Source organism: Cyrtonyx montezumae, unplaced genomic scaffold (genome assembly GCF_038088225.1).
Source record: "Cyrtonyx montezumae isolate F1298 unplaced genomic scaffold, pur_monq_1.0 scaffold_25, whole genome shotgun sequence".
In the NCBI taxonomy this organism is placed as follows: domain Eukaryota; kingdom Metazoa; phylum Chordata; class Aves; order Galliformes; family Odontophoridae; genus Cyrtonyx; species Cyrtonyx montezumae.
The window spans coordinates 4,618,797-4,636,900 of NW_027071992.1; the positions used below are offsets into that span (position 1 = coordinate 4,618,797).

General features: G+C 42.3%; 3 protein-coding genes across 7 annotated transcripts in view; 1 reads left to right on the plus strand and 2 right to left on the minus strand.

Annotated features, from left to right (window-relative positions):
* Nucleotides 1-3,682, minus strand: part of IPO11 (importin 11) — a 71,374-nt gene extending 67,692 nt beyond the window's left edge. Inside the window, exon 1 of the mRNA XM_065739777.1 lies at nt 3,655-3,682. The gene's annotated coding sequence lies outside the window, so the exon portion shown is untranslated. The remainder of the gene's footprint in view (nt 1-3,654) is intronic.
* Nucleotides 3,683-4,684: 1,002 nt separating this feature from the next.
* Nucleotides 4,685-9,820, plus strand: DIMT1 (DIM1 rRNA methyltransferase and ribosome maturation factor). Of its 2 annotated transcripts, XM_065739757.1 has the most exons (12): nt 4,685-4,782; nt 4,926-4,999; nt 5,092-5,178; nt 5,557-5,618; nt 5,727-5,820; nt 5,896-5,945; nt 6,597-6,720; nt 6,820-6,912; nt 7,377-7,441; nt 7,744-7,807; nt 8,295-8,401; nt 9,268-9,820. In XM_065739757.1, exons 1-12 carry the CDS (start codon nt 4,722-4,724, stop codon nt 9,308-9,310), a joined length of 924 nt encoding a protein of 307 aa, XP_065595829.1. In that variant the 5' UTR covers nt 4,685-4,721; the 3' UTR covers nt 9,311-9,820. The 2 variants fall into 2 exon arrangements, 1 of the variants encoding a protein (XP_065595829.1); XR_010622420.1 differs by lacking the exon at nt 7,744-7,807.
* A 3,750-nt stretch (nt 9,821-13,570) lies between these two features.
* KIF2A (kinesin family member 2A) overlaps nt 13,571-18,104 on the minus strand; it is a 33,542-nt gene continuing 29,008 nt past the window's right edge. For all 4 annotated transcript variants that reach the window (XM_065739785.1, XM_065739783.1, XM_065739784.1 and 1 more), the window contains 3 exons: nt 16,747-16,848; nt 14,803-14,938; nt 13,571-14,486 (listed from right to left, as the gene is read on the minus strand). In XM_065739785.1, the coding sequence (XP_065595857.1) occupies nt 14,401-14,486; nt 14,803-14,938; nt 16,747-16,848 (324 nt within the window). In that variant the 3' untranslated portion in view covers nt 13,571-14,400. The remainder of the gene's footprint in view (nt 14,487-14,802; nt 14,939-16,746; nt 16,849-18,104) is intronic.

Below are 18,104 nucleotides of genomic sequence, written 5' to 3' on the forward strand. Positions count from 1 at the left end.
GGATAGCGCACATAACATACTGCTCCTAACACAGTCTTCAGTTTTGTCATCACTTTCCCCTTCCCCAGGTCAATAAAGAAAAAAAAAGTGTAGAAACTGGACAGAGTCCATAGTTGCTAAGGTAAATGGGGTCAAGCAAAGGACTTTTGAATAGTGGTTGAGTACTTGTTCAGTCTGGTGAAGACGGAGTTAGGGGACAGCTGAGAAGACATGTAAAAATGACCACACGAAGGGCACATATAAAGAGAGAGTGAATCTTCAGGATTTTGCAGATGATGTTACAAGGGGCGAAAGCTAGAGGCTGCAGCTTGGAAGATTCAACTAGAAGACTTAGACTTTTTTTCCACACATTTGTTTTGAGGAAAACAATTTCTATTCTGAACAGACACAAGAACCAGCAATGGCTCATCTTCTGAAAACATACTTGAGATAATGCTAGCATTGGTGTCAGTATTCATGTGCCATTAACAGTGCCCATCAGCATTTCAATTTCAGGAACAGCTGGTACTTGATACAACCTCTCTCCATCATTTTCCTATAAACCTCTTTTCCTGAGGTTACAGTACCTGCATTAATCACACCAGATGTTTTTAGTTCTACTGATCAGTAAAAGCAAACAAACAAAACAACAACAACAAAAATACAAGTACTGCAGCTGTTCAGTGTTCCTCAAAAATTAGTAGCTTCTACACCAATGACCAGAATCACTACAGCAACATTATTTTTTAATTAAAAACATTATGTGAGTCCTTAGAAAGATTTTCAAAAATAACTCATTCTTTATGTAGATAGGAAACATAATCTACATTTGTCCAATTTTAGTTGTGTTAAAATAAACACATCCATGTGAGAATCAATTTTGGTACTTTCCTCCATTCGCTGCTACTGAAAACAGAAGATCAGAACTAGTAACAGAATTTACATGCAAACTTACTGGTACAAACACTGCAGCTAAAACCCAGGTCTGAAATAAACATCAGCTGACACCAGGGAAAAAGGAGCAAATAAAGAAGGTGGAACACAGGAACAACAGACAGCTATGAGAAAGGCTGGTATTACTATTTACAGTAGTAACTAAGATGAAGTTAAAAACACGAAAAAGCCTATGAGGTTAAATGGGAAACAGACTGAGCAAAAACTCCTTATAGAAGGAAGGCGCAGTAAGAAACGATGGTGGGACTATTCAAAGGAGTGTGCCTGGACACAGCTCAGGAAAAACCATGTCACAGGGCTCAGCAAAAAAGACAGAAAAAAAGAAAGGAATGCACAAAGACAAGGGAGGAATATCTTCATTCTTTACCAGTAAGGTTACTTAGAGTCACAGAATAGCCTGGGTAGGAAGGAATCTTTCATATCATTTAATTCCAACCCCCCGCGATAGGCAGAAACACCTCTCTCTAGACCACATTGCCCAAAGCCACATCCAGCCTGATCTTGAACTCCTCCAGGGAGGGAGCAACCACAAGTTCTCTGGGCAACTTGTTTTAGTGTCTCACCACCCTCTCAGTAAAGAATTTCTTCCTATTATCTAGTCCAAATCTACCCTCTTCCAGCTAAAGCCATTTACCCTCATCCTCTTGCTACATGTCCTCAGAAAAAAAAATCCCCCCCCGCTTTCCTGTAGACCCCCTTCACATATTTGAAGGCTGCTATGAGGTCCCCTCAGAGTCTTCTCATCTTAAGGTTTAAGCCACAGCTAGTCCCCAGAGATAGGTGCTCCAGCCCTCCGATCATCTTCATGGCCCTCATCTGGACACACTCCAACAGTTCCATGTCCTTCTTGTGCTGGGGTCCACAGAACTGGGTGTAGCACTCCAAATGAGGTCTCACAGGGCAGAATCACCTCCCTCAACCTGCTGGCCACTCTTCCCTTGATGCAATCCAGAATCCTGCTGGCCTTTTGAGCTGCAAACACTCATTGGCTGGTTCATGTTAAGTCTTTAATCAACCAACACCCAAATCCTGCTCTTCAGGGCTGCTCTCAAGCCATTCTCCACCCAACCTTTGTTTGTGCTTGGGGCTGCCCTACCCAGGCGCAGGACCTTGCACTTGACTTTGCTGAATGCCATGAGGTTGCCACAGGCCCACCTCTCAAGCCTGTCCAGGTTCCTCTGGATTCAGATACCCTTTGGATATTCCTTCCTTCTAGCATGTCAACCACACCACTCAGCTCGGTTTCATCTGCCAACTTGCTGAGTGTCAACTCAGTCTCACCCATTCATGCCACCTACAAAAACATTAAACAGCACAGGTCTGAGACCACCACTTATCATCAGTTTCCACCTGGACAGTGAGCTGCTGACCACAATCCTCAGCATGTAACCATCCAGCCAACAATCCAGCATGTAACCATCCAACCATCCTATTCTAGTGAGCGGTCCATCCATCAAACCCATTCTTCTCAGCACAAAGTCAAACACTTTTCACAGGTGTTACAGTTTTATGATTTCTGTCGTATTATTGATATTCCACATCATAACATCATGTGGTGTATTGAAAGTTAAAGAGTTGGTGTGTTGGCGGGGAAATATGTAAAAATGCAAAGCATCACAAAGTCCTCTGGGGAATGCAGTTCTTCTTCTCTTCTGAGACAGGTACTCCCAGAACTATCAACGATCCACAGAACTGGACCATTAAGTGTTAATGCTGTGGTGTAGTGGTTAGGAGCCACTGCTTGCATGACCACAGCTTGGGTTCGATTCCCACAGCCCGGGTTCGATTCCCGGTCAGGTATACCCAGAACAGAGCTAGAGTATTAACTCTTTAACACCCAATAACACCACATGATGTTATGATGTGGAATATCAATAATACAACAGAAATCATAAAACCATAACAACAGGTCCAGGCAGATGACGTTGGTTGCTCTTCTTTTATCCACCAATGCTGTAACTGCATCATAAAAAGCCACCAAGAATGTCAGGCATGACTTACACCTGGTAAAGGCATGTTGGTTACTACCAGTCACCTCAACTTTATTCTCTGTGTGTTTTAGGACCTTCAGGAAGATCTGCCAGGCACAGAGGTGAGAATGACTGGTCTGCAATTGCCTAGATCTATTTTTCTTTCATTCATGAAATCGGGGGTTATGTTTCCCCTTTTCCAGTCAGTGGGAACTGCATTAATGCACACAGCATACCTTACTCACCTGACTTCTTCCAATCTCAGCTCACCTTTGCCATTTGATAAGCACAACTGAACACTTCACAACAAACTAGCATGCAACAGCAGGCATAAAAACACAAGTTTCAGCCTGCTCTCCCGCAGAGGCGTTAAACTAATTATTAATTAGCTAATTAATCAAATTCACGCAAAACCATTTCGCTAGACAACTTAAACCTACATCTGATGATACGCTACCGAAGTTTCCCCGTTCAGTCAGAGCTTTTAGTACGGCACACACACAGGCTGACGGTACTCATTGCCCTCCCGCAGAACGGCGCTGCGATGGAGCAGGACGGGAAAGGGCGCAGAGCGGCGCCGGAGCTGCAGGAAGTCGAAGCCCCGGGCTGCGCGCACCGCGGGAGGAGCTCCACGCGCGGCCAACGCCACTCGGAGCGATGTCGCGAAGACGAGGACACACTGGAGGGCAGCGGCCGCGCTCTGACACCTCGCACGTGCCGGATGGGAGCAGAAAACAGAGAAGGAACTCACCACAAACGTGCCAGCCCCGGGCGCGAGCTGGGGAGTAGTTGCTTTCCCGTGGGCTCTCAGCCTGCGGGGAGAAAACAGCCGTGTATGAACAAGCAGGACAGTAGCACCGGGAGCCGGGCGGATCGCACGACGGCAGCGCGGAGTCCTCGTCCCGGCGGCCCAGGGCTACGGTGCGGGCAGCTGCCCGAGCCACGGCGCAACGGAGAGCCCCGCACGGCGCCGCGCAACTTCGCGGCTCGGCCCCGCCCGGCCCAGGCCGCACCCGCCGCCAGCCCATACCGCCTCCGCACGGCAGCGCGCCGGGCCCAGCACCGACCGATCCCGCTCGGCTCCGCACCTGCAACCCGCCACGCCGCGCCACGCCACACCGCGCCGCGGAAGGCCGCTCCGCTCCACCCCGAGCCCCGCCCCCCCGCAGCCCGTCCCCCGCCCGTCCCCCGCCCCGCGTACCGGCACAGCGCGTGCACCGCGGGAGCGGGGCTCGGCTCGCCGCGGCCGGGCGGGGCGGGGCGGGGCGGGGCAGAGCGGGGCGGGACGTGCGCGCGGGCGGCCCCCGCCTATTCCGAAGCTCGCGCCACACGCCGGCACCCGCCGCGGGAGCTGCGGCACCCCGCCTCCCCGGCGCGCTGCTCTTACGTCATCGCAGAGCGACGACGACGGGCTCTGCCCGCCGCAACGTCTGGCAGGGATGGGGGGGCGGGCACCATTCTGCTGCGCATGCGCGGGTACGGGGCGGGCTGGCCGACGTGGACGGGGCGCGCAGCCGGTCGGCCGTGTGCCGGTGTCGTGCCGCTGTTCCGCGAGACTTCCGCGAGCTGTGCTTGTGGCGCCGCGTGCCTCGGCTCCGCCTCGCTTCCTTGCGAGAATAAGCGACGACCACAAAGCCCCGACGGGACGTGCGGCCGCCCCGTGGGATAAGGCGGCGCGCAGCGCTGTGGAGAGCAGCGGACGGTGGCCCTTCCGCCCCCGCGCGGCCGCCGTATTCTCGCGGTGACGCGCTCCCGTGCCGCGCTGCCCGACGGGAGCCGCCGTCCCGCGGCGCACGCACGTGTGCGCGGAGTGGAGCCATGCCCAAGGCCGGCGGAGGGAAGCGGCCGCGGCCGCAGCGCCAGGAAGGCCGTGCCAGCGGTGAGTGCCGGCCGGGACCAGACTCTGCGCTCTCCCCTGTCGGCGGGGACACGGGCAGCGCGGGCGCGGGGACCGCGGGCTGAGTGCGCGGAGCGGTCGCGGAACGGTGAGCGAGCTGACGGTGCTGCCTGGCTCTGCCGCAGGTATCGTGTTCAACACCGGCGCCGGGCAGCACATCCTGAAGAACCCCCTCGTGGTCAACAGCATCATCGAAAAGGTTCGTTATTTTGAGCTGCGCGTCCGTTTTAACATTGAGTGGCTGCCGGAAGTTTGTTCCTGAAAAATAATGAGATTGCTGTTCGCTCTCAGGCTGCGTTACGGCGGACGGATGTTGTTCTGGAAGTAGGCCCCGGGACCGGGAACCTGACTGTAAAAATGCTTGAGAAAGTTAAAAAAGTAAGTGTGAATCTCCTCCCGTACTCACACTGTGTTATGGCTTTAGGCTAGGGCAAACGCAAGGGTCTTCTGCTGCCTCAGCCGGACAAGCAGAACTGTAGAACTGCTTGACCTATATTTCTCTTAACCACTGAATGTATCTCCAGTGTTTGTATAATTCATCTGTGTTTTCATCAAACTATATTACTGTTATCCATTCGTTTTATATTTCTTGCATGTTTTTATGATGGGAGAAAAAAAAACCCACGCCTTGCCTCATGGAAATACTGAAGAGTTGCTTAAACCTTAACAACTTGTTTGCACTTTTATTACAATTGTGATTTTAGTCCCAGTCAGGACTTCCAGTATGGCATTGGAAATTATGTATATTATTTTCAGGTTATTGCTTGTGAAATTGACCCCAGACTTGTGGGTGAGCTTCAGAAAAGAGTCCAAGGCACGTAAGTATCAGCTGTGGAGATTATATGGACTTGGAGCAGTGGAGCTGCTTTGGCAAACACACTAGCAATCTGTTTATCCAAAGATAACTACAGTATACGTTTCTCCAGGTGCCTGGCAAACAAACTTGAAATCAAGGTTGGAGATGTCTTGAAATCAGACTTACCGTTCTTTGATGCGTGTGTAGCTAACTTGCCTTACCAGGTATGGTCTAAACCATGTGACAGATTCGTGATAATTACTGGAAAGTTACACTGATGCTATTACTCTTTTCCTCAGATTTCTTCACCATTTGTTTTCAAGTTATTGCTTCATAGACCTTTTTTCAGGTATGTGGAAGAGCAGTGCTCTAGATTGCCAAATAGAAGAAAAAGCCTCCTAGTTTTACAAATATTCCTACGTAAAGTTCTTTAGTTCTTAAAATAGCCGTGTGGTGGCTCAGGGCCACACCAGGGTTGGTTGGTTGGTTGTTTTTTTGTAATGTGGAAACTGCCAGTGCCTGAAAATTAGTTAATGTAAATGCATTATGCATGAGGAGGTGATTTAGTCGTCATGTAAGAGAGAGATCAATGAGATCAAGAGTTGCACCTGCTTGCACTAGAATTGTAACTGATCGTTATTCCAGGGATGAGCAACATGTAGTAACATTTCAAATGCTTTCCTACCTTAGGAAGAATGTTTGATAAAGTATGCATTGAAGCCAAGATATTTCCCATTGTCTGTAAGGTCTAAAAATGTAACTCCCTGGATACTTCTGCATGTTGTTCAGTATGTCACTGACAAACTAGTTCTAGTGATGTTACTGGTCAGTTTTTGGGATTATAGAACTTGCATTTGATGGATTTGTCATAGAACTACTCAGAGTGATTTGGTGGTTGTACACAAAACCGGGAAAAAGAATGTTTTCTAATTGCTAGTTGGCTTTTGACTTAAAAGCTGGTTAAACTTAGGATTTATTTGCTCATTTCTGTTCCTCCCAGGTGTGCAATACTTATGTTTCAAAGGGAATTTGCACTTCGTTTGGTTGCAAAGCCAGGAAGTAAGCTATACTGCAGACTTTCTATTAATACTCAATTACTAGCTCGAGTGGACCATCTGATGAAGGTTTGTCATTCTGCATTACATAACAAAGCTGCCTAAGAGAAAGTTGTATTTCAATGAATGTGAAGATGCTTAATCATGCAGCTGCTTAACTTCTAACAGGTTGGAAAAAACAACTTCAGGCCTCCTCCTAAAGTTGAATCCAGTGTTGTCAGAATAGAGCCAAAGAACCCACCACCACCTATCAACTTCCAGGTGAGCATTGTATACTCTACTAACAGTATAACAAATTAATTATTGTCTTGTGTGCAAGACAATGAGGGGAACCAGGACAGTCAGTGTAACTTCTCCAAGGGCAGATCGTGCCTGACGAGGATGTAGTGACAACATCAGTGAACAAAGGAAGCGTAATGATGTAATTTTCCTGAACTTCTGCAAGGCCTTTGATGTTCTCTCACACCATGCTTTTACCTATAAATTGAAAAGATGTAGTTTTGAAAGGTGAACTATTCAGTGAAAGAACTGGTTGGATGGTCTCAGCCAGAGGGTTGTGGTCAGAAGGTCTGTGTCCAGGTAGAGGCTCATGACAAGTGGTGTACCCCCCAGGATATCTTGGGATGAGGTTCTTCAGCATCTTTGTCAGTGATGTAGACAGTGTTTGTTCTTGACAGTTGCAGCTGTGTTTCCCTTTCAGTAAGCACTGTACACTTCGATTTCAGGAATGGGACGGTCTGGTCAGGATAGCCTTTGTTAGGAAAAACAAGACACTCTCTGCAGCTTTTAAGTAAGTAACTTCTATTAGAGGAGAATTTTTCAGAGTTTGAGAATTCATCCAGTTACCCATTTACTCTGTGAAAATGTCTAGCAGTGTTAAATGCTTGCCATCAAAGTCTGGCATAAACTTTGAAGGAGAGTTTATACTGAAGTCACAAACTCTTCCAAAATTAAACGTTCCAAAATTCCTTAACAGGCAGCTGTTTAAAAAGAACAACTCTTTGTAACCATTAATGTCTTTTTAGAGTAAAGACTAACAACTGGGCAAAATACTGAAGACCAGCTTCCATTCCAGACTTATATTTCTTTTAGGTCAAGTGCTGTAGAGCAGTTGCTGGATCACAATTACCGAATTCATTGTTCCTTACATAATACAGTAAGTTCCTTTTTAATATATTAGATTTTAATCCTATGTATTGTGACCTAAATTCTAATATTGTAAGAATAAAAAAACTTTGAGTTGAAGGGCTTAACATGTCAAAGCTTTTCTGAGAAGATTTTGGGAAGAGACAAATTTTACTTTAAGAAAAAAGTAAAACCTGAAAATGTTATTAATTAGTGATAACAACGCCAGTAGATTTAATTTTTAACACAATAGCTGCACATGTCTCAAGGACTGACCTCACAGTCTGCTAAGAAAACTTTGTGTCAGCATAGCAATTCTGGTGGTGATTCATTTATAGTGAATGAGATGAGGTGAAGTTTCAGACATAAGAATACAGTAACCCAGAGAAGAAAAAATACAGCTTACGTTATTTGAAAGAGGTAATCTTTTAAATGCAGAGAAATAATAAAATATTTAAATTAATATTTTTCTGTGCTTTGACTAGAAAAGTAATTTGTAACCTATTTTCCATTGGCAGGAAATACCTGAAAACTTCAAAATTGCGGAGAAAATACAGACAGTTCTAAAAGATACAGGCTACTCTGAAAAACGAGCCCGTTCCATGGATATAGATGATTTCATTCGGTAATTCTTTTTTCTTTATGTTTTCCTTTTAAGCTTCCACCCACTTCTCTATCTGTATTGGACAGATTATTATTGGGTCACATTGGAAAAGTAGTAACCCTGCCTTTCTCTGAATACCAAGCAGCCTTTTCTTTCCAGTCTGAACATGAAGCACTTAAGCCCTATATATATATATATATATATATATATATATATATATATATAATATAATATAATATATATAATATATAATATATACGCAGCAGTTAATACATTCATATATATTATATATATATATATATATATGTATGTATTAACTGCTGCGTACAGTATTCAGAAGCAACTACATAAAAATTCCTACTTCTGTAATGTGTGTACTAGGCACTTTTATGTCTCTTTGGAAAAAAAATGTCTCTAATAACATAATTGGTTAATATCTCTTTTCTGCAGGCTTGCACAACCCTTGCCTGTTTTGAGGATTGGGCCTTATATATTTATATCATGATTTGGAAATACTAGTAATTATCTACTATATTCTGCTCTAACTTCTGGCTATTAATTTTAAGTTGGAACAATAATAATCTCCTAATTCAATCCTGATTTAAGATAACATTCCTACTTGTATGTCACTGTAACAATTAATGCTGCTACTACTCTTTACGAAGATGTAGTAAGCCTAGTAGGATACAATATAAGTTAACTTCTAAAGTGGCAAACTTAGTAGTAGCTTCTGATATAAGCTGTGTAACAGTTCTTTCATGTATTTAAACAATTATGGATGCTTTTGTGCTGTTTGCAATGTTTGACAGCCAGTGTGAATTAGAAATGTCTTAATCTGCTGTACAAATTAGTGGAAATTGTGACATGAATATTTCACTTTTTTTCAGTCTCTTGCATGGCTTCAATTCAGAAGGCATCCATTTCTCATAGACTTTACTGGAAGAATGAAAGATCTCCTGTAGTCACGTAAGCCTTATTGCATCCCAAGGGACTGAAAAGGGAGAAGCTCTCTTCACAAAAGGAGCGGAATACAGCATTCAGATTTTTGTTCCTATTAAGAACAATATATGCAATTTTATCACAGACAATGGAAGAGAAGATACTATTCCATATTTTGAAAGCATTTGTTTCTTTCATTATTGAATTACTGGACTTCACACAAAACTGTTTCTGAGTATACTCAGTGGCATGCAGATTGATAGTGCCGTAACTGAAGTCTGTATTCTCTGATCATGAACTTCATATCTTCCTACGATATTGTATAACTTGTTCTGGACACGAAAATGGGATTTGTAGTCATTCCAGTGAAATGCTTCCTTTTGATCTGAAATGACCATGTCTTCCACTTGTCCTCTGGAAGCCAATGGCATTCCAAGCCTGTTAGCAAAAGCCTGCTAGCAACGTGCTTCTATTAAATAAATGCTGTTAAGTGTTCAGAAACAAGAGTGTTCATCTTATGGAGGTGGTATGAGTTATGAAAACATCACTGGGGCACCTAGCATCAGTGTTGTTTCCTTTACCACCTCTCTTAACTTTTTTTGAACCTTTGTAGGAATTGGCAGAAAATCACCAACTGAAGAGCAGTCCTAATGCATAGACAGAATCTACAGATTTTTACTGTAGTCAGTTGCAAAGCCAGGAAGCTACTTTTGTAAGAAAATAAGTTTTAACATTGAGTCTCACTGAAAAGTTTAATCTAAGTGATAACTTGTGTGTCTGACTGAGTGAAGTCTCTTGATGTTTTGATTATGTCTTCACTGTTATAGACAAGGAATGGTTTTCCCAAATAAGTTTGTGTTAACTCCACACAGCAGCCATCAAAAGAAAAATCCACTTTGATCTGTCCTGTGATTCATGAAAATGGTAACTATCAGCACTGTGGCATCACACAGAGGTGAAAGTGTAACTAACAACTAACATCAGTCATTTGTTTTCTGTGTGGCATCTCACTTTCTGTAAGACCATGGTAAATGGAGAAGAAAGATTAACGAAAAGTACTCCAAAATTCACCTTCATTTTATACTGTTCTAAAAATCAGTGACTCAGGAACATGCATGAGCAGGGAGAAGTGTTTCAGAAAGCTAAACTGTTTGTTTTCTAACAACAATTTTAGCTTGTAGAACCTAATTATGAATGATGGTTATGTAGGAACAACAACAGAAGGAACAAATGATCCTCTGGTGCATCATGCTCCTTGTAAGTGTAGTTGTTTTACAGCACAGGAAAGAGAATATGCTTGTCTAAAGTCCTAGTCAAGCAATGCCCATAGCAAAGGGCATTCACTGCTGCAAATCAGTTGCTTAGATTAGTTCATACTGCTTCAGTTCTGGTGTAGATCCAGTAAGTACAGCAGGATCTATCACACAGTCTCTCTCTTCATGGGAACTAGTTGTAGTTTGAACTTGTATCTGGTACAGGCCATGGCACTCGGAAGGATTAGTACAACTGGCTGAGATTTAATTGCCTTTTTTCTGTGTGTCCTCTTCCATAGCCACTACAAACTACAGCCTGGCTGTGACTGTAGATTTGCACAGAGGAATAGTAGGGAAGCAGCTGTCTCACACAAGATGTCCCAGCCATAGGTGAAGTGTTAGTGAACCTGGTGCTTAGCAGTGCAAAGGAGATGGTCAAAAAGGATAGGCAGTCTGGGCTGTTGCAAACATGTCCTGGCTGCGTTTGTGATCTTCAGGAATATGGGCCTGGCAAAGCAGAGCTAGGACCCTGAACTTCTTGAGAGTGAACTTTTTAAGGAATTAGTGGATTATATCCACTGGGAAACTGTCCTTAGGGGCATAGGAATGGAGCAGAGCTGGCAGCCTGTGGGCCACATAAAATATATGTGCATGTATAGAAATAGAATCATAGAATAACAAAGTATTTTAAAATATTTCTTGGCAAAATGTAACAGGAGCAATAATAACATAAAAGTAGTGGGATAATATGCAACCCTGCTTTTGTGATACTAAAAAAAAAGAAAAAAGGCATCTCCTAGAAAATGTTCAGCAGAGGGCTGCAAAGATGATACAGGGCGTGGAACAGCTCCATTATGAGGAAAGGCTGAGAGACCTGGGGCTGTTCAGCCTTGAGAAATACGTCAGGAACAGGAGGCAAAGGGACGAGGCTGGACTCTTCTCTGCAGTCTGTGCTTATAGGATGAGGGGAAATGGCCACAAACTGAAGCATAGGAAGTTCCACACAAATGCATGTGGGAACTTCTTCCCAGTGCAGTGACGGAGCAGTGGCACAGCTGCACAGAGAGGTGGTGGAGTCTCCTTCTCTGCAGACGTTCCAGACCCGCCTGGACGCCTACCTGTGCAACCTGGGCTAGGGAGCTGCTCTGGCAGGGGGCTGGACTCCATGATCTCTGGAGGTCCCTTCCAACCCCTACAGTTCTGTGATGCTGTAAAACAAATGTATCTGTGGCATTGGCTGCAATCCTTAGTTCTCAGGGCATTTGTCAAAGTTTTGTGATGAAATTTTACTCTTCAGATGCTCTGTCCCTCAAAATAGTTTTTCACAAATCTTATCTACTGCCAAAAATCGCTGACGTGAATGAGGCATGACTGTGAAGCAAGGGATAGTTCTCTCTGCTAAGATAATGCTTAAAGGCTGGTAAAGAGACATAATCAGAGTTCTGAGTTGAACATCTGACTGCAGCTCCACACATTTCATTTGAAAATTTGCACATAATGTCTTGAAAATCAAATCATAAAACATTTTTTCAACAGCCTTGAAACCTATTTGCAAATCGCTGCATCGAAACAAAGCACGGCTGCATTTTTTTACGCTGCTCACAGGACTGCATTCAGCCAGGGTACCAAAATGCACAGGAACTGCCGTAACTTGAGTTGACAGTGTGCTGCACCCTGAGCTCTGGTTTCAGCCCACACAGTGCTGACTGCACACCAGTGTTGGTTGCTGTGGGAGATGGGCTGCTCAGTAGGGCAGAGCTGCTGCCATGACAGCATTGGGCAGGGGCTGGGCCGCAGGCTGAACGTACCTGAGGTAACCTGTACTAGCACCTGCTAACAAAACCTACCTGCCTTATTTTTTATACACCATTTTAAACTGATGAAAACGATGTTCTTAACCAAATTCTCAAAAAATGTGTGATGTGTCTTTAAGACCTGCAAAATAAAGTTGTAACAGTGCTCTGGGGACCTTCTTTCCATCTTACAAATTTGCACGGAATGTTGTTTTGTAGAATTTAAAATCCATTCAGAAATCAGAGGCTTTTTCAAAAGAACAGCAAACCCACAGGTTTACCAAGTGCCACCCTTCCCAAAACTGAACAGAACTTCTGATAGAATTCTCATTTGAAGTTCATTTAATAGTTTAATTAAACACATTATGTAAAATCTACATTTTTTCTTCAGTTTTCATGTTTACACACAGGAGGATTTTTTGATTCTTCCAACCATGTTGCAACAAGAGCTTCCCGTAGCAGATACAAACATCAAACACTACAAGAATTCCTGGCTCATATAACTCTCCTTTCATTGCCTTGCCTTTCTTTCCCTCTAGGCCTGACATGAGCAAACAGGCTTGTATTCCAAAAGTAGCACTTCAACAGTTCCCAGTAAAGTCTGCTGACAGAAACTCCTGGAAACAGGGAGAACTCCCAGAGAGGTCTACGGCTCTTTGTCTGACAAGTTCTTACATGAAAGGTCAATCTCTTTTGGATACGCAAAAGTAACTTGAATGCCACCAACTGAGTGCTGATACACATGGCGCCATTTGTGAGAATTTAGTTACTTGAGGAATTCCTGTTAGCACTAGGTAGAGGTATTGTGCAAATCATTAAATGATGCAATTTCACACCACTTTTCAGCTGCTGGCACTGCATACAAAGGGAAAAATAGGTATTAGCTACTACTTTTTAAAGCAACAGAGCTACTCAAACTACCTGCAAACTACAGTTAATGTACATGTAAAGTCTGTCATGCATCAAAAGCCAATTTTACAGTATGTGAAAGGCCAACATGTATTTAGCTAGATCCCCAAGAAGTATTTATTTAGCTAGATCCCCAAACTTCGACAGTTATCCTAGCCATACACAGAGGTCAGATTGTACCTTTATTCTGACAGCATTATCACACCATACCACATGCTGCATATCTGCATTATCCTAAGATACAACTCTCCTCGGTACTTAAACATCACCCTTTATTATACATCAACTAATGTATATTTTTGTTTTTTTTTCTTTTTTTTCTTTTTTTTTAACTGAGAAAAATGTTATATAACCATTCTTTATGGTATTCAAATAAATCTAGAATCCATATTTTTACAAGAAGGATGGAATGTCCAGCTGTTTGTCCACTCTAACAGCTCTTGCAGTTCCTGTTTAAATGATATGGCACATTCTGTGAAATGAATGAACTACTCACCAAAAAAAAAAAACCTTTCAAAAGACATTAAAAACGTACATACGCTAAAAGTAATTTATATTGACAAATTAGGAATGTTGTTTATCAAGGCTGTGCTTCAGAAGGAGGATGTTTCAGGGTAAGTAGCCTTCATCAAGGCACAGAATGGGAAGTGGTTAGCACAGCTATCTGTAGAAGACGTTATGTGCAAGCACTAGTGAGGTGAGCATGCAAGCAAACACAATTTAAAACTGCACAGCTGATCTTTGTAACAAACCTGAACAGTTATAACGAAATACTGTGATTTTTTAATAGCCACAGTTTTACTTCATTAATTAAAAACATGTCAAATATCTCCAAACATAAAATTCACAATTTGAATAAATGAAATATTTTAAACAAAGTGCTTCACAGATCTGAACCCTGCAAGGTTGTGCTGTCTGGTCTAGAAGCATTTTGAAGACATCATAGGAGCATTTCACACAAAACTGAAAATGTCACTCAGGCAAGTAAGAAACAGGACATTTCCACAGACATTTCTAACATTTTTATACTTTCAAGTAGTTGAGATCTTAGGGCCACTAGGTTTTGTAACAAATGTGTGCTACAGCAGTACAGGTTCATGGGTTCCTTTAGCAGCAAAGGCCTCTTTCAAAGGGCACGTGGTCTTTTTGGGTTGATCTGTTTACTGGCCTGCTCTTCCTCTTGCAGAGCTGCCCTGAAAGATTTCACTTTATCTATAATGAAAAAGAGAGAATGAGTACCGATGTGCTTATGCACAACACAGATCCTGAAACTACTTTATTTTTTGCACAATTCCTTTGGATTTTCTTTTCCTTCCCTTTAACACTTTGGAATAAATGAAAAGGAAATGGAAGTTGCTGGACTTTTCTTTCAAACTAGAATGAATGTAATATAGACGTGAACTTTCTCCTAGGCAGCAGAACAAACATTTCTTCCACATGAATGACAGTGTAAGAGAAAAAATATCCCACAATAGAAGCCCACACTACACATTGCTAAAAAACACAAAAGTGATTGAAAGCAATCTACCTCTAAGTTCAGTCAGAATATCAATTTTTTGATCCAGAATTGCTTCAAGTTGGGTAGCGTAAGAATCCACATCATAGTCTACTTCTTCTGTCATCTCAAGAAGTGCTTTTTCATCTTCCAGCCATCTAATAGATTCCTAGAAAGAGTTATAAAAAAAACAACCAAGATAAAACAAACAAAAAAACATTAGCAAATGTACAGGTTGCAAGACAAGGAGACGAATTACTGTTATATTCAAAATGACTGTACTTCCTACTGTGTCTCATTCCAACAGATTTCAATTTTAAAACGAATCCATATTCTCAGTTCATAAAAACCGTGTGTGAAGTTCTTTAGTTCCAGCAGCCAGATCATCAACCATAACATTACACGGTTCTATTTGCCACAGTCTATGGTGACAGTTGTTAGAATGATAGAATCGTTAAGAGATGGAAGAGACATTTAGAAGTTATCTAGTGCAACTCCCCTACAATGAACAGGGATATCTGACAACAGACAACCTCTGCTTGGTGCAAGCCAGGGATTTCAGATTAGCGTGGTACACTTTCACCCATTCCATAAGCCATCAAGAAAGGCTGTAAATGCGAGAGCTAAGGCTTGAACACATTTTCTTCTAGTGACTTCTGTAAGGAGAAGTAATCTCCAAAAGAAGGCCAGTTGAACATACAAAGGCAGTAACATCTTTAACTGAAGCAGGTCGTCACCTGAAGTTCCAAGCATTAGGGCACGGCTATGGCACATTGCATACGACTTTCACATTTCTGCATGTATTCTGGATTTCAGCATCTTAGAGGGAGATATCAACAGGATACCTGAAGGCAGTATGCCATGAGGGCTGCTCCAAAAGTAATACCCACTATTTTATTACATTGATCCATGATGTCAGAGGTGGATGCTGGTGGCAGGGCAGTTGAGAATCTTCCACCAATTCTTGCTGCCATGTGACAGATGGCAACAGAGGGGCAGTCTGACAGAATTACATCATCATAGCATCATAAAATGTCTTACACTGGAGGGGACCTTAAGGATCACCCAGTTTCAACCCCCCCTGCCGTGGGCAGGGTGCAAATATGGACAAAGCAAAGCTGTGTGCCATTGAATTCCCCACACAGAAAAAATGGCACTCTCTGACACTTGCTGAACATTGTTGGAGACCAGACAGTGGAAGTCAGCACAGCAAGGCTGTGGGTGGCATGTTCCAGCAGTGCTGATAGCAATGCTGCAAAGCCATGTTCCAGACAGTCATGCAGATGCCAAATGCAGACGAGCACAGCATTGCAGGCTCTCATTCATTGCTTGCAAGAATGCGTAGCTATTGGTGATGACTATGTTGAAAAATAGTGTTTTGTAGCTGAGAACTTGCTCTACCAATCAGTGTTATTGTGCTCTTTACATCTGTTGTAGTTTTCATGGAAATAAGTAGGACATTACTTTCAGAGTAACCTACATAGTATGTTAAGATGGAGATGACTGTACTGCAATAGAAATGACTGCTATTAATTAGAAGCTTTGAAATATGAATATTGGCAAAGATTAGACAGTGAAATGAAAATTCAACAACAATCTGAAAGAATAACACAGGCACTAATGCTGGTGAAGGACTAAAACTTAAAGTATCTCAGAACTAAAAGGAAAACAGCAACTTCTCTTACAGTGAACACAGTCTACTGAGGAATGTTCCCGAGAAGAAATATTTTACTACATTTCTGGGAAGACAGAAACATACGCTTCTCTTTCATCTCAGGAACACAAATGAGCAGTCAGTGGATCCAAACACCTGTCCTGCTTGTTCACTACAACAGGCTTTGTGCAATAAAAAAAATTACAAAATCTCTAGCCACAGAGTAATGACTAGATTATACCTTTCATTATACATGGAATATGCTCTTCGGCAAAATCGCAATTCTTGACTAGGATAAAATGAAACAGAGCTCTGTGCTGTACCTGGAAGACAGTCCTGTGGTCTTCCACTACTTGCTCTTCCATTTCTACCATTTGTGACACGGCTTCATGGAAAGTAAACAACTGTGGAGAAACTTCCTCTTCCTAAAAACAATTAAAATCATTAGCCTGGAAAGAAATGTGACTACAGAAAATACACTGAATATGTTCCATCGCATCATGCAGCATGAAAAGAAATATGCAATAAGACCTTGTCAAAGACAGGATTTTATACTTTTGACAGGAAATTCTCTAGAAATGAGGAGAGAGGGCAGCGAAAACCGAAATGTCAACTTGAATTTAAATTTAAATGAATTTAAATTTAATTCATATTCATTAAACATTTCCAGCCACTTACCCTTGTGAATAGCGGAAAACACATTAGAAAAACAAGTTAAAATAGCAGGATAAAGAAGTTACAATGGAAAAATGGTCATCTATAGTAGGTTTCAACACCTAAAGAAAACTAGGTTTTCTATCAGGGCCTTTGCTGTGGACACCACAATAGACATATAATAATTTGAAAAAAAAAAAAAGATAACAAATTCAATAAATTTCAGATAACTGGGATTAAGGGAAAAAAGGAAATAAACATAAAGAGAAAAATCTAAAAAAATATATAGCAGTTAATACACTAGAAGAATGCAGAACACAGATTTATAAATTAGGGCAGAAGACAGGACTTCTGTGAACAGTAATACTTAACAATCAAAGGCAAAAGCGCTAGGTAGGTTGCAATTAATTTTTTAGCAAGACAGTATTGTTTCTTTTACCATGCCTTTGAAATCTTTATAAAGACACACTGCAAAGCAAGCGATGAAAAAGTATGACATGAAACCGTATCTGTCAGTTCAGTGGTGGATTTCAGAGATCACTGAGCATGTTCTAGAGACAGTTAATAAAATGAGAGAAATATGGCAAAGATTGAAGACCAAGTGTCTGGGAAGCACTGATTTTTCTTTTCTACCATTCAGCAGTGTTTTTGTAGATTGAGTTTTAATCCCTGTTGAATATTTAAGGAACACAAGAGCTGTTAATCAGCAGTGACAGAAAAATGTCCTTTGGAAGACAGCTCCCTGTTCATTCAGCTCAGGAAGACATTTTGGAACATGGCACAGCTTTCCCAAAGACAGGGCACTGGGGTTTCTCACCATGAAAATCAAGTTCATAAGAACAGGAATGATGATTCCTACATGCAAAGAAAGGCATACTAACTTAAAATGGATACTGCATGCCTGAAAAATAATGCTCAAAACCACAAGTGTTTTAAATAAAATGGTTTAGTTCCCCAGGATACAGTTAACTGCCAAACATTAGATAAAGCTATACTGGAAAAAATGCACACTAAATTACTATCAGAA

What these genes read in the sequence shown, in the direction of transcription:
- DIMT1 (XM_065739757.1), top strand. Translation starts at nt 4,722, where the DNA reads ATGCCCAAGGCCGGCGGAGGGAAGCGGCCGCGGCCGCAGCGCCAGGAA. An exon ending in CCAGGAAGGCCGTGCCAGCG is followed by an intron (nt 4,783 to 4,925) that starts GTGAGTGCCGGC and finishes GCTCTGCCGCAG; the next exon opens with GTATCGTGTTCAACACCGGC. An exon ending in TCAACAGCATCATCGAAAAG is followed by an intron (nt 5,000 to 5,091) that starts GTTCGTTATTTT and finishes GTTCGCTCTCAG; the next exon opens with GCTGCGTTACGGCGGACGGA.